General features: G+C 44.3%; 1 protein-coding gene across 1 annotated transcript in view; it reads left to right on the top strand.

Annotated features, from left to right (window-relative positions):
- Ret (ret proto-oncogene) overlaps window positions 1-3,301 on the top strand; it is a 44,121-nt gene extending 40,820 nt beyond the window's left edge. The window contains exon 20 of the mRNA XM_028864068.2: window positions 1,016-3,301. Coding sequence (XP_028719901.1) covers window positions 1,016-1,173 — 158 coding nt within the window. The 3' untranslated portion in view covers window positions 1,174-3,301. The remainder of the gene's footprint in view (window positions 1-1,015) is intronic.
- Window positions 3,302-15,497: the final 12,196 nt, after the last annotated feature.

Consider the following 15,497-nt stretch of genomic DNA (forward strand, 5'->3'; position numbering starts at 1 on the left):
CTGACTTCGTTACCTAGATTAATTTTCCTGATCTGGGGAAGGATTCAGTTTAGCAAGGGGAAGCTGGCATCCCCAGCTTGCAGTGGGGACATAGCTGGGGGGAATCCCAGGCTGCTCCTGCGCTGATGGGTGCCTCACGAAAGCCTTCCACATTCCCGCTTTCAGCTACTCGTCCACCGCCATGCAGTGTGGGGCAGCGGGAAAACCACGTGGGCCCTGGGCAGACACCAGACTGTTGCTGTCACATCCTTGGCACCCTATCACCCCGTTACAATGTTGTCACTTAATGAAGCCAGTGCTAAACACTGAGCCAGTGCTTTCTGAAAGAACGTAGTCTGTGGTGCTGTGGCCTTGCAATGGACAGTAAATACGGTTCTTGCCAAAACTCCATCTTTGTCTTGGATTAAATACTTGAAATTTTTTCTGCTTCCTAACTTCATCCTTGTTCCTTTTCGAAGTCTTGGTGTGTCGAGCACTTTCAAGCTAAGGTAGGTTCTCTCCACATGCTTCCTGAGTCACAAGTCCCCGCTGGCTTTGGGTGTAGTGGCCATGAGTGCCGACGATGCTGCAGGGCAGCCTGCATGCGCCCTCCATGGGAAAGGAAGCCGTCCTCCTCCATTTTAGCTGGGATGACAGATGAATAGCCTCCTTTACCTTAGAACATTTTCTACAGTGTTCCCACTACAGGAAGCTGTGTGGTCCAGCCATTTGCTGATGCTTGACACTGTCCTAGGAAAACAGCTAGGCAATTCACCAGATCTATTCCAGATTGGAGAGTCTAAACTCATAGTCGTTGAGACTGGTAGAGCCTGCTAGATTACCTTTGCCAGGAGCGTGTGGTATTGCCCACAGTGAAACAGTGTTTTGGAAACCTGGGATGCAAAAGCATTCATGTAATTGGCACGGAGCGCGCAAGTTGGTTTAACCGTCAAAGGGAGTTTTGCCAAGGCCTTACTGTCTGCACGTGAAGTCTGAGTTCTTCCGTGCAGAACAAATTATCTGTTTTCATTTTTAGGCATGTCAGACCCGAACTGGCCTGGAGAGAGTCCTGTACCACTCACGAGAGCCGATGGCACTAGCACTGGGTGCCCGAGATATGCAAATGATAGTGTATATGCTAACTGGATGGTTTCACCCTCAGCGGCAAAATTAATGGACACACTTGATAGTTAACATTCCTTTGTGAACGGTAACGGACTCCCAAGGGGGACGGGACATACCAAGAGCACCAGGTCCACCGGCCCCTTCGCGCCCATCACACTGGCCAAGACCAGCGCACGGTGGCAGACACGTTTTCTGTAGTTGTTTTAGCTGGTTTCCAAAGTGGTTTTCCTTCCGTTTTACCAGCCGGTGGTCCTCCCTCCTGGCACACTTGCCCCACTGGGTGGGTGTTCAAGTCTCTGGTTTAGAGCCCCTTTCTCTTTGGTATCGGGTAGCACCTCTGTTGGTCTGTTCATCAGTAGCCACCATGAGCTCTGTGTTCACCTGTGTGGGGTCTGCCCTTCACAACTTGTATGAGAAATTGTACCTGAACTGTATTTTCCTGGTTGATATAAACCCACTACGCAAAAAAAAAAAAAAAAAAAAAAAAAAAAGTTTCAACCCGAAGCACACACACAACATGGTTGAAAAAAGGCCAGAGTGCCCTGTCCTTGCTCAGAATGAGAGCCCAGGAAGGGTCTGGGTGGCAGCATCCGAGCCCACCAGGGCCAGAGGGGAGAAGGGGCCTCAGGGCAGTCCTCGGCTCAGCATAGGACATCTTGAATATATATTTTTTTTGTTGTGTTTTTTATTTAAAACCATATAACCTGTTCTTAGGAACATGTTTTGTTTCTGTCATGGCTAAATGGCTCTTAGATTTAGCACAACGGAGAGATTGGGAGCTGCCCTTGCTAGGGACAAGGCAGCTTGGAAGAAGTGGCCCCACAGGACGTAGTTTTCCCATTGATCCCCTCTGCATCCTTCTCACACGTCCAGCACTGAGGGACTGCCGCCAGCTCACCAGAACAGGATGAAGAAAGGGGGCATTTGGAGTGGAGTGTCCTCCAGGCCCAGAATTGCTGGCAGCAGAGGCCTGGAGCCACCAAGGCTGCCCCCCAGCACACCATCCTACAGTACATCCCACCACCACCACCGAGTGCACTCGTCTCCTGCATCCGGGGCAGGTGGGTCTGTCTCATTGTGATTGGTGTCTGGTCAGCTCCCGCCCAAAGGGAAGAACAGTTCAGCTAGTTGTATTAGAAGTTGCCCTGATAATGGCTGAGGTGAGAGAACAAGGTTTTGGCTCTTATAGAGCTTGTGTGAAAGGCACATGACATGGGTCAGCTCTTCCTGTCTGTCATTTATGCTGCTACGGCACGTGTTTTGGTTTCTTTGGTTCTGACCATGACTCACCTGTAAGGTTCCTAACTTTCTGTACTGATGGTTTGTAGCCACGGACACTCCACCCTCTGGGGTTCCAGGGGTGCCTCTTAGCAGTCTCAGCAGCTCTTTTGGCTCTCTGGACTGTCACTTCCCAGGAAAAGGTCACATTACCAAAACACTGCCTGGTCTTCAGACTTAAAGCACTGTGATAGGAATTAAGTAGTCATAGTAAAATACTATATTTTATGGGCATTTCACAAACACAGTAAAATTTTGACATTTTATGTGGCTGAGAATGCTCAGATAAGTATACCAGTAGGGCCTTAGGAGTGTGTATTTTTTGTGTGCACACACAGCCAGGCCAGACAGAAAGATGAAAAAATGCTTATTTAGGCATGTAATGTGGCTTTAGTTTGGGCCATCTTTTTTTCAGATACACTGTGATAAGTTTTTTTCTTTTATAAATATCTCTAGTCATGGGACTCTTTTTGTTTTTCAGATGTACTTAATGATAGTTTTATTAAATGCAAAAATAAGGATAAACTCCGATTATTCAACATGCCTACAACCATAAGTACAAATTGCTACAGCAAGTTGGTTCTCATGGGCTGAGAGCTCCAAATCTAAATAGCTGGCCCATCTGTGAGGAGTTAACACTTCACTAATAACCACTTGTCTGTTCCTGAGATAGAAAAGTACCCATACTTGTTCAAGTACCCATACTTGTTAGCATTATCAGACAGATTTTTCATCTACATATATGCAGAAATTAACCACATACTAAATATTACTGAGTATTAAGTAGCAATCTGTCAGCTATTAAAGTTTGTAAGATCCATTTAAGAAAGGCTATTAAACCATGCCGTGTCAATTTGTTTTTGTAATCAAGGTGACTAAGGAAATTTCAGTTGTGTAAATAAAATGATGAAACACAAAATGTGTCAATTTTCTCTTTAACTTCCTGTTTGCAAAAAAAAAAAAAAATCAGGTTGCTGATTTTAAAGTTTCTACACATAATTAAAACGTCACACAGAATCTATTGGCTTACCCGTGGGAGAGCAACAGAGATAAAGACGATGGTGTGTATGGTAAGCATGAGAACAACAGGGATGAAGGACAGGGTGTTACTCATCTGTCTCCTACAATAGTCAAGTGGTAAGTCACCTAACCCTGCAATTCTAGGATTTCCTTCCTGCAGGTGACCTCCTTAAGAACAAGGCAGTGGCCAGTGGTGATACTGTGCTCTGGAGTTTTTAACTGCTAGTTTCCTGAAACCTCAGTAATCGTACCTCAGTTATTAAAACTTAAAATCTGCATAGCCATGAACAAAAGTCACAGATGGTGAAGGAAAACTGTCAGCCACCTCTAACACACCAGCCACTTCTGCTTGTTTTAGCTTTGATATGTGGGCTCTTCGTCCCATCAGCTCCTTCATCTGGGGCAAACACTCGTTAGTAACACCAATCTCGTCTGTAACCATGTTGGGTGCTAGGAACCTGAGTTATTTCCAGTGCTCAACAGACTTTGTTTGCATGTATCACCCAGCATCAATCTCACCCTTCAAGGTCAAACTCCAGGCCACCCTGCCAACCTTTGCTTTCTCCTACTTCAGTCTGGACCGCAAAAGCTGGAAAGAAATTTAATGCTGAAGCTTCAGAGGTATCTCGGGCAAGGTTTTACATTAGTATTTTGGAAACTGTTTCTTTCCAACAGCATAAACTCCATGAGGGTCATATGTCTGTGTATGTTATTTTTTTTCCTAGAAAGCATACCAACCTCCCATGAAGGATCCCTTCCTCATGTGTCCAGCTTATTTGGGTGGAGGACTAGCTAAATATATCCAAGAGCAGGTCCTAGGTAAATGTTTTCATATATAGAAGAATTGATGGGGAAGCATATTTCCCACTGTATATAGAGAGCATTTCCTGTGGACAGAATGGAGGGCCAGCCACCATCCTTCCTTCAAGCATGTTCACATAGCACATTAAGCTTCCCCAGCCTATAGAGGGCTGGTTGGAAGGCTGAGGACTTTACCCCTCTAGCTGTAAGACACATAAGCAAGGATTCAGTGCCCCCTCCTCAGTGTGTAGATTGGCCAGTCTGGTGGCATCTCCCAGCCCTCACAGAAAGTCCCTCTTTGATGGTAGCCCTTTAGCTGAGTTTCATAGGACTTCCCTCTTCACGGGGGTGCTAGGACTCAGAATGGATCATCTTGGGTAAGATCATTAGAAACCAGATTTTGTATATAGGGAATGGTTCAATTTGGACACATTGCCATGCTCTGTAACAAGGCCAGTGAAACTCTTGAGGGTAATCGGGTAAGCTTCATTCGCTTCCAGTGTTATGGAAACAAACATTTAAAAATATCAGTTTATCCTTGTGACTGTGGCATTGTGTTGTGACAAGTGACAAGGTGTTTTTGGCGCTATGGGGACTTGTTAAATTACAAGACCTGGCCAATGAGAGATCTCGACTGAAGCCCAGATACAGAAATTCATCTACATGCCTCCTACAGCTAAAATATAGTATTCAGTTGGGCGGTAGAAACATTTTTGATATTTCAATGCAGATACTTACCTTGCAAACTGTCAACTTCATGAATAAAGATTTAAGGTTTCTTTACGTGTCTTTGAGAGTTTCATCTTTATCACTAGTCCAGATTTAGGACTGAACCACCTGTGTCTTTTATTGGCTGTTTTCACTTCACCTGCACTCCGATCCTTTTGTGGGTTTAGAAGGTTTAGAAATGTCTAGTCCGTGTCTAGGTAATATATAAGGCTGCTTATGCTACATGAGGCCAGAGACCTTAGCCAGAGATTGTAGTAGATGGATGGTGCTGCATCATACCCCTGTTGTGAGGCCTCCATTCCCATCAAGGCTGTGGCTTTCCCATATCTTGGGTCACCCCAGAAAGTTTTAAAGAACTTGGGAATTTTCCTGGTAACTCTGTGGTCATGGGGCCTGGTAGAGTAACATTCCTGAATTCCTGAAAACCATGGGGTAAAGCATCAGTCTGAAGCATGAGGAGTGTCATCAGTTTACAGATAGAAATCACTCTCTAGAAGCCCACTTTTCTGAGAATAGGAACAATACCCAGCAGGGGAGATACTAGGGTCACAAAAAATAAAGAGTAGTACTCTCCACACTTGGGAGGCTTAGACAGGAAGGTCACCACTACAGTGGGAGATCTTGCCTTAAAAAAAAAAATTAAGGTTGGAAGAATTCTGGCTTCTTAGAAAATACTCAAGGAAGTACTGTAGTAGTTTGCATTTTGGGGTTTATTACAGGAATCACCCACACTATGATTGCCGGTTAGCTGCAAAGGCTGTTTCCCAGCTGCTAAGGAGAAGAAACAAACTTTTGAACTGTCTGCACATTGTGCAGAAAGTGCCAGGGCTGCAGCTTTCGTGAGTTGTCCACACTGGCGTGGGCTTTTGCCAACGCAGCTGCCTCTGAGTCAGACATGCTCCTCTAAGTAACCCAGCGAAACCCATCGGGTCTCCGAGTCAGACCCTGGTGCTCTTCACTACTTTTGTCTGATCCTGGCTCCCGATCTGGGAGGCAGAGACATTGATTCATGTTGCTCAGGAAGAGTGTCACACAACAGATGGGAATTCATTTGGCTGAATCCGTGAGGAATTTCATAGAGAAATTGACTTAACACCTACCTGAAATCATTTGGTGCTACCATGCCATGCTCTTGGGAGCACATGAGGTTATCTAAGAAAGTTGATTTCCCCAGTCTTCCTCCTTGGAGTCAAGAATCTAAAAGTGTGTTTTATAATGTCTTACTGAATCCCAGCAGAGGTTCATCCTTTGATGGTTACTTGGTTCTAGCCATAGCTTTGGGTAAACCTTGTTTAGCATAATAGTTTGCTGCAGCAGTTTTTTTTTCTTTTTTTAACTTCAGCGTAACCCCTTTGTCAGAGTCCCTCCTCTGAAATGGTCCTCTCTCTGGAAAACAGAAGTGTAAAAGTCAGTTAACTTGGTGGCCATTTTGGTGGCATTCTGTGTACAAAGTCATGAATGTCCAAAGCCATGTGCACACTCCAGAAACATACTTCTTGTCTCTTCTCTGTGTTTGTACCATGGGCTAGCTAGTTGACAAGTTGTATGTGTTATCAGACATGGAGACTGACATGTCCTGGGGAGGACTGTACTCTAAAGAAGAGCTTACATTGCTATAATATATCCCGTTTGATAACTTCAATGTTAACATGGTTCATCCGCCAGTAAGTCTTAAGTCCGACTTCTCAGGAGGAGGATCTAATAGTTGGAAGTGAGGACAGAGAGTAGACTAAGTGAAGGAGGGCAGTCACCGGGTTCCTTTCCCTGAGGGGCAACAGGGAGGGGATCCCATGCTGCAGTAGTGAAGGGTAACACAAGCAGGAGAGCAATCGAATCTCATCAGATTAGCGGACCCAGGAGTGGGAAGGAGAGGAAAGGGTGTAACGAAGAAGGGCAGCTGTAGACAAAACAATGATGTACACAAATGAAAATTTAGCCATGAAACCCATTATTTTAAAAACAAAACTTCCCACTATCTTGGTTTCTTCAAGTGGAGTGGAGGTATTGTAAGTGCCAGTCATGAGACGTCCTTAAGATACGCATTATGGTTCTCGAGAGAAACAAAAAAAGAATGTGATGAAATATATTACAAAGTAGGGGATAGTAGATTGGCTTACATGGTGTCTTCGTTATGGTTTTTATTACTGTGAAAAGACACAATGACCATGGCAACTCTTAATAAAGAAGACATTTAACAGTTTCAGAGGTTCAGTCCATTATCATCATGATGGGAGCATGGCGGTATGCAGGCGGACGTGGTGCTGGAGCTGAGTGCTACATCTTGCAGGCAAGAAGAAGTTGACTGACTGTCACACTGAGGAAAGCTTGAGCAAAAGAGACCTCAAAGCCCATCCCCACAATGACACACTTCCTCCAACAAGGCCACACCTACTTCAACAAGGCCACACCTCCTAATAGTGCCACTCCCTTTGGGGGCCTTTTTTTTTTTTTTCAAACCACCACACATGGTAGGGGCTGTATAGTCCAACAATAGCTGTCTGCACATTGGAGAGGCTGAAAACCCAGAAGATGTTCGGTCCCTGAGGCTGGATCTGACACTGAAGGCCTGGAGGGTTCCCAGAGAGATGCTGGTCTTCATTTGATTTTGAAAGCCTAAAGAAGCTGAGTTCCTTGTCAGCAGATGGCAGCAGGATCAATGCACTCACCAAGGAGCACAGGCAGATGAGTAACAGTGGTCCAGATGTTCCCTTAGACCTCTCTGTACTGCTGCTACCATGGGAAGGTGCTGCCTGCTCTGGCAGAACGTCTTTCCCCTCTGCTCATCATCAGGAAGCACCCCATGAGTCTGCCCAGAAGCTTATCTCTTAGTTGGTCACTGGTCAAATCAAGCTGAAAGCCAAGATGAATCATCGTAGGATGGAAGCGCAGGGTTGATCATTTTTCTAGTTCTGCTTTTAAGGCACGTTGGGCAAGCATGAGTAATGGTTTAGTGGAACCTACTAGAACTTTTAATTAGTTCTGCTCCCGTCCTTTCCCCCTATATCTGTGGAATCTTGACTCCTTAACTGGTATCTGCATAACATGGGATTCAGAAAGCAAAGGTCCACACAGAGTAATGTCAATCGACCTGTGCATGAAGAACCTGTGCATGAAGAAGCCCTCTGGAACCTCCTACAGGGCCCAGAGGCTCTACAAGGACTTAACTACCACAGGCCCTTTTGAAGAGCAAGTTTCTCCTTATTGAGATTTCAAGACTGGGAGCTATCGCTCAGCAGTTAAGAGCATTTGCAATTTTTGCAGAGGATCCTGGTTCAGTTCTCAGTACCCAAATGGCGGTTTGAAACCACCCATAACTCCAACCCCAGGGGAATCTGGCACCTTCTTCTAACCTCTGCAGACACCAGGCATGCACATGGCACATAGACATTACATGCAGGTAAAACATCCATTCTCAAAATAAAAATAAATCTTTAAGAAGGTTTTGAGGAGATTTCAGGGCTGATGTCGCAGAGCAGGAAAGAATGTTTTGCAGTCAAAGGCCCAACGCTTTCAGATGAAGGCTGGAGAACAGATAACATCCGTGGGGTGTTTGAAATGCTTATTACTGGGTTAAATGTTTACTCCAAGGAAGAGATGCAATAAGGAAGCAAGGTTTAAAGCAGAAAGAGCAGTGCTTGAATGTACCAGAGACCGGCAAGCTTGCTATCTGAAGTGGGTAGAACTGTATTCCTCAGAAGATGCCTTTGAGTCCTCATCCCAGAACTGTGAATTTGACAATATTTGAAAGTGGGAGGCTTCATATTATGGAAGCAAATGAAAACGAGGTTGTACTGGACTAGGGCAGGCCTGACTCCAGTGACTGGTGTCATCGATGGAGAGGGACATGTGGTCAGAAAGAAGAGAGTGTGAATGGCACTTTGAAGACAAAGGTGTGATTGGAGTGTTATGACGATATTTTATTTGTGCTGAAATGTGATTTTATTTGTATGTTAATAAATAAAAGTGCCTGGGGAGGTCAGAGCTAATAGCAAGCCATAGCAGAAGTCTGGCAGTGGTAGCGCACGCCCTTAATCCCAATCACATGACAGGCAGATCTCTGTGTGTTCAAGGACACCACCAGCATGGAGCACATGCCTTTAATCTCAATAACAACCATGGAGACCTGGAGGTCTGTATAGACAGGCAGTGACGAGGAGCTCGTGTGGTTGGGTTTACAACCAATGAGAAGGCAGAACAGAAAGTCAATAAAAAGACAGACACACAGGAAGTAGGCCTCATTTTGAGGAGAAGAACGACAGCGATAGTGAGGGGTAAGAAGGCAGTCTTGGTCTTAGCTCTTGGCTGCTGCTCTGACCTCTTGAGCTTTTAACTCTGCATTTGGCTCTGTGCTTCTTATTTAATAAAACTGTTAAGAATTACATCTACAGAGTGTTGCAGATCCATGGCAGGCACCAGAACTACCATGGAAAAACCCTGTCTTGAAAAACAAACAAACAAAAATCCACCAGCCCCTTCTGCCTCTTCAAAGGGGCTTTTTATAGCAATGCCAAGGGGTGGGGCAAAAGACCAAAGCACACCACACAGCCAAGTGTAGACCCTTCCAAACCCCTGGTGACCATGCCCATGGTCCAATCATCCACTTACCCATCCCTCCTAGGTAAAGCAAGCGCAGATTCTTGGACCCTGAGTAAGTTCTCACTAGGAAACTTCTGTGGGTCTCTGCAGAAGTGAATGCTTTTCAGAGAGGGTGCAAGAGCTGCAACTGTAAACAGGCTACATCCTGCTAAACTTCATGTAAACTGAAAATGCCAGATGTTGCCATGCATTTACTCCACCTTGCCAACCTAAGTCAAAGCTTAACAATTGGACCTCCTGTAGAGCGCTGGCTGTTCACTCTCAGGATTGGGTGACTAGCGAAGGGCTGCAACTCAGCATGAGAGCCCACTGCTGCCGATTACCAGTGCGGGAAATAGAACGGGGCAACCACAAGATGGGGAACCCGACTTGAATTTGTTTCCACCCCAGGAAGAGGAGCCCTGGGAGACAGCTGTGCAGAATGACAAGTGCCAAGTGGCAGGAGTCTGGAGTCAGGCCATGAAGTGCTGACAGACATGTCGTCGTCGTCCCCGCGCCCCCCCCCCCCGTTGGCTTCTGGGGGCGGATCTCATCCACTAAGATTAAGCCTGGTGATTGTAGTCTGGAGCCGAAACTCAAGGACTGAGACCACCTCTGGCGCTGCCTATCTGCCACTCACTACTGTGAATCTTGATGACTGGCTCTTCAGTGCTCTAGGTGACACTGAGCTGCATCCCTCCAGCAGGATGATTAATACTTAGGACATCTTACAAGTATGAGGACAAAGTGTCACCAGACTCTAGATATCAGTGCTGCGGTTGCTTCTACTCCCCCAGTAGCAACTGGGGACACATCCTAGCTAAAACAGCCACGAAGACTCTGAAGGGCAAACCTGCCCGGCCCACAGACCGCCACGCTTAAGTGGGGCTGGAGTGGCCTCTGATGCACAAGGAAGGTAATCCACTAAAAGGAAGGCAGAGCTGGCAGACACGGTCTCGACCAATAGAAGCTCAAGCCAGCTTAAAGCATAGGAATGACAGGAGTCCAGGGGGTTCAGCTGAGCCTCCCCCAGGCAGCCATGCAGTCTCCGATTTTCAAGGACCAGAATGCACCAAAACTTCATCCAAATGTATCCCTCCTTGCCCTTCAGCATTTTTGTTTCTTTTAATTATCATTTTAGCGTTAGTTTAATTTTTTTCTTTTTTATTCATCTTTGTATATTCTTTGACTTTGTTTAGACATCTTTTTCATTATTGCACTACCTTTTTTCTTTCTTGTTCTTTTGTACCCCATGTTTACCTTTTCCCCTCAAGCTTTTTGTTGTTTAAAAACAAAGACCCAGGGCCAGAGACTTGGCTCAATGGTTAAGAGTGCTGCCTGTTCTTTTAGAGAACCCAGGTTTGATTCCAGCTCCCATATGGCAGCTCACGACTGTCTGTAACTTAAAATAAAAGGATAGTGGAAAATGTCACCAGTTGACTTGATTAATAAGAAGAAAGAACATCAAAGATGGGGGACACTTGGGAGGCAGAGCCAGGCGGATCTCTGTGAGTTCAAGGCCAGCCTGGGCTACCAAGTGAGTCCCAGGAAAGGCGCAAAGCTACACAGAGAAACCCTGTCTCGAAAAACCAAAAAAAAAAAAAAAAGATGGGGGACAAACGTGAGGAACCACTACATTCAAACATCTATGAGGAAATATATGTAAATAAGGGGCTGGGGCAATGACTCTATGCGTTAAGAGCCTGCTCTTGGGAGGCCTTGATGGTCAGAGGTTGCAGTCTATCATGGCCTGGCAGCTCCCTCCAAAGCTCAGCAATGTGAGGGACTCCCTCTCCAGCAAGACTTCCTGCTCTCTACCTGCCCTTATCTGGAGAATATCCTGGGCCCAGAGGACTGACCTTATCTGAAAACTGTCTCTAAGCCTGAATGCCTGATGTATCTCTAGGGTGACCCTGGGCACAGTTTCCTGCTAGAAGCCTTCCACATGCTGCACATGTGTTAACTAAGACTTGTACTAGGAGCTTTGCTATAGGATCCTGATGCCACATATGAAGGCTCATGATAGGAGCGTGCCACTTAATGCAAATTAGGGCTTGTCCCATGGCTTCCCAATCCTATGTATTTCCTGTACTCTGGAATAAAGCTGAGCTGATTCACTGAGGTCATCTCCTAGAGGATTGTCTCCATCATTTTCACAGCCATTCGAACCCTGTTCCCTGCTTCTGTTCCCTCTACCCTCATAGATCAATGCACGGATGATCCCCGAGCAAGACACAGAGCCACCCACAGACTGCCATGCAATCATGAGGACCTGACTTCTGATCCCCATGTAAAAGTCAAGCTCAGCAGTGTGCATCTGTAACCCTAGTGTCAGTGAGCAGAGATCGGTGGATCCCTGTAGCTTGCTATCCAGCCAGCCTAGTCACTCGGAGAGCTCCAGGTTCAGTGAGAGACCTTTTCTCAAAAATTAAGGTGAAGAGCAATAGAGGGAGACACTTAGCATCAAGATCGGGTTATACACATAAAAAGATGCACATGTGCACTCACACACACACATATACACATATGCCACACACAAAATATTATAACATAAAGTAAGTAAATAATCATGACCACAGAATCCAATAACTTTGGGATATGAACAAGAGACCAAACTTAAGAATCCATGAGATAGAAGAAAAAATTAAGCTAGTGACTAAAAGCAAAAGGAAATCTTTTTAATGAAATTACAATGGAAAAATTTCCAAATCTACTAAAATTATGTATATGATATATAATTTTATATATTATATGTTAAATGATATATTATATATTATATGTTAAAATTATATATAATATATATATAATATATATAATATAAATATATATATAAATATATATAAATATAATATATAAGTGCAAGAGGCACTTAGAACCCAAACTGACAGTACCCTTCCATGGCACATTATAATGAATATGTTAAAAATACAAAGAAAAGAAACAATAGGTATAAGGGAAAAACACCAATTCACCTATAGTGGCAAACAGAATAATAACAGATCTATCACCAGCAGCCCTAAAAACCAGAAAAGCATGGAACAATATATTTCAAGGCCTGAAAGTAAGTGCCAACCAACATTGCTACGTCCAGCAAAGCTATCTTTAAATTATTATTATTAGTAGTAGTAGTAATTTAATTTAATTAAAATATAATTATATCATTTTTCCCTCCTGTCCTCCCTCCAATCTCTCCCATACCCACACCACTCCCTTTCAAATACATGGCCTCCTATTCTTTAATTATGACTGTTACATATATATTATATATAAGCACATAAATATATAAATTCAACCACGGAGTCTGTTTAGTATCCCTTGTATATTTTTAGAACTGACCATATGGGATTAGAAAACCATTTTTAGGATGTCTCTGGGGCAAACTCCTCCTCCTTTTCTCAGCAGTTTGAGACCCCAGGAGATTTCTTTCATCCATGTTGGCATGGCAACCAGTGTTGTCATCACCCAGGTCTTGTTTAAGCAGCCATATTGTTGAGATCTCATGGGTTGTATCTTGAAGACTCAATCTTACAGCAGAATCCTGATCCTCAGTATCTTACAATCCTCCACCCCCTCTTCCACAATTTTCCCTGAACTTTAGAATGAGGGGATATATTATAGATACATCACCCCACAGTTCTCTGCATTTTGATTAATTAAAGCTTTCTGTAATGGTCTTCATCTGTTGCAAAACCAGCTTCTTTGGTTACAGATAAGAGATTCATGCATCTGTGAGTATAAGGGTAAGTAAACAGAATGCAGTTAGGAATTATACCAGTTTAGGAATGTGGCAGTAGTAGATTCTCCTATAAGATCTGTGATCTCACTAGCTACCAGTGGTTGGGAAGGTTTACAGTAGTACCAGATATGACTTCTTTCCTGTTCAGTAGGTCTTAAGTCCAATTAGGCAGCAGTGGTTACCACCCAGACATAAGTACCACTATTGCACTTTTAGGGATATTTTCCTGTGGTAGTTTGAATGTAATTGGCCCCCATAATCTCATCAGGAGTGGCACTATTAGGAGGTATGGCTTTGTTGGAGTGGGAATGGCCTTCTTGGAGGAACTGTGTCACTGTGAGGATGGGCTTTGAGATTTCCTATGCTCAGAATACCAGCAATGTCTCAGTTGACTTCTTGTTGCTTGCAAGATTTAGGACTCCCAGCTATTCCTCTAGCACTACGTCTGCCTGCACAGACCATAATGCCTTGCTCCCCACCATAATGATAATGGGCTGAACCTCTGAAACTCTTAAGCGAACCACCTCAATTAAATGTTTTCCTTATAAGAGTTGCTGAACAGCAACAGAAACCCTAACTAAGACACTTGCCATGCTGACCATTGTTGTGGTTCATAGGCATCACATCTCATTAAGACTGTTGAATGCTATCCTCCCTTGGCTTACATAGCACCTTCTGCTACGAGAAAAGCTAGTCATCAGGCCTTTGATTCAAATCCAGTTTCATTCTTCCAAGTCCTGTGCTGTGGGATGGTCTGTATGTCAAATTGCTCTGATTGGTCAATAAATAAAACACTGATTGGCCAGTGGCCAGGCAGGAAGTAGGTGGGACAAGGAGAAAGGAGAATTCTGGGAAGCGGAAGGCTGAGGCAGAGAGACACTGCCAGCCACCACCAGGACAAGCAGCATGTGTAGACTCCGGTAAGCCACAAGCCATGTGGCAAGGTATAGATTTATAGAAATGGATTAATTTAAGCTATAAGAACAGTTAGCAAGAAGCCTGCCACGGCCATACAGTTTGTAAGCAATATAAGTCTCTGTGTTTACTTGGTCGGGTCTGAGCAGCTATGGGACTGGCGGGTGACTAAGATTTGTCCTGACTGTGGGCAAGGCAGGAAAACTCTAGCTACAGTCCTGTGTCTAAAATGTGTGGTGCCTTTCGCAATAGAACTTGCCTTCAACTTCTGAGAGATGACCAAGGGGAACAAAAATAGCCTGTATTGTTTGGGGATTCTCTTGAAATCTTTTGACCCACAACTCAAAAGGAGATTTCTTATGACTTGTATTGGAACTGATCTCCTTAACCTTCCTCATTTAAAGCCCCTGTGGTGGTTTGAATGAAAATGGCCCCCAAAGGACCAAAGGGAGTGGCACTATTAGGAGGTGTGGCCTTATTACAGGAAGTGTGTCACTGAGGGTGGGTGTTGAGGTTTCAGATGCTCAAGCCAGGCCCAGTGTCTCCTTTTCTCTTCCTGCTGCCTGAAGATCCAGATATAGAACTTCCAGCTACCTCTCCAGAACCATGACTGCCTGCATGTTGCTGCTGTGCTTCCCACTATAACAATAATGGACAATAATGGACTAAACTCTGAACTGTAAGCCAGCCCCAGTTAAATGGTTTCCTTTATAAGAGTTGCTGTGGTCATAGTGTCTCTTCATAGCAATAAAACTCTGACAATAAAACCCCTCCATTTTCCCATTTCTCTCTTCATTTCACTTCTATCCTGCTATTCCCTTCTCTGGTGTTCCTCCCCTTTCCTTCTTCCAAAGTCCTTTTATTTTCCCAGTTTCTGCATGTACTCCATGTTGTATACTCACATCTGAGGATTTGGAGCCAAGAACTTCATGAGAGAGAACATGTAGCATTTGTCTTTCTAGTTCTGGACTACCTCACCCAGTATAATCTTTCCTAATTCCCATCAATTTACCTGAGAATTCCAGGATTTCATTTTTCTTTTCAGCTGAACAGTATTCCAGTGTGTGTGTGTGTGTGTGTGTGTGTGTGTGTGTGTGTCATATTCTTTATTCATTTATCAGAATGACATTTATGTTGTTTCCATTTCTTAGCTATTGTGAATAGACTGGCAATAAATATTGATGATCAGGTATCTATGGAGTATGACATCGAGTCCTTTGGGCATATGCCAAGAAGTGGTACAGATGAGTCATATGTTTAGTTTGGTTTAGTTTTAGTTTTTTCAAGGGTTCTCCACACTGAATTCTGGAGTGGTTGTACCAGTTTGCAATCCCACAAA

This window comes from Peromyscus leucopus, chromosome 3, assembly GCF_004664715.2.
Source record: "Peromyscus leucopus breed LL Stock chromosome 3, UCI_PerLeu_2.1, whole genome shotgun sequence".
NCBI lineage: Eukaryota > Metazoa > Chordata > Mammalia > Rodentia > Cricetidae > Peromyscus > Peromyscus leucopus.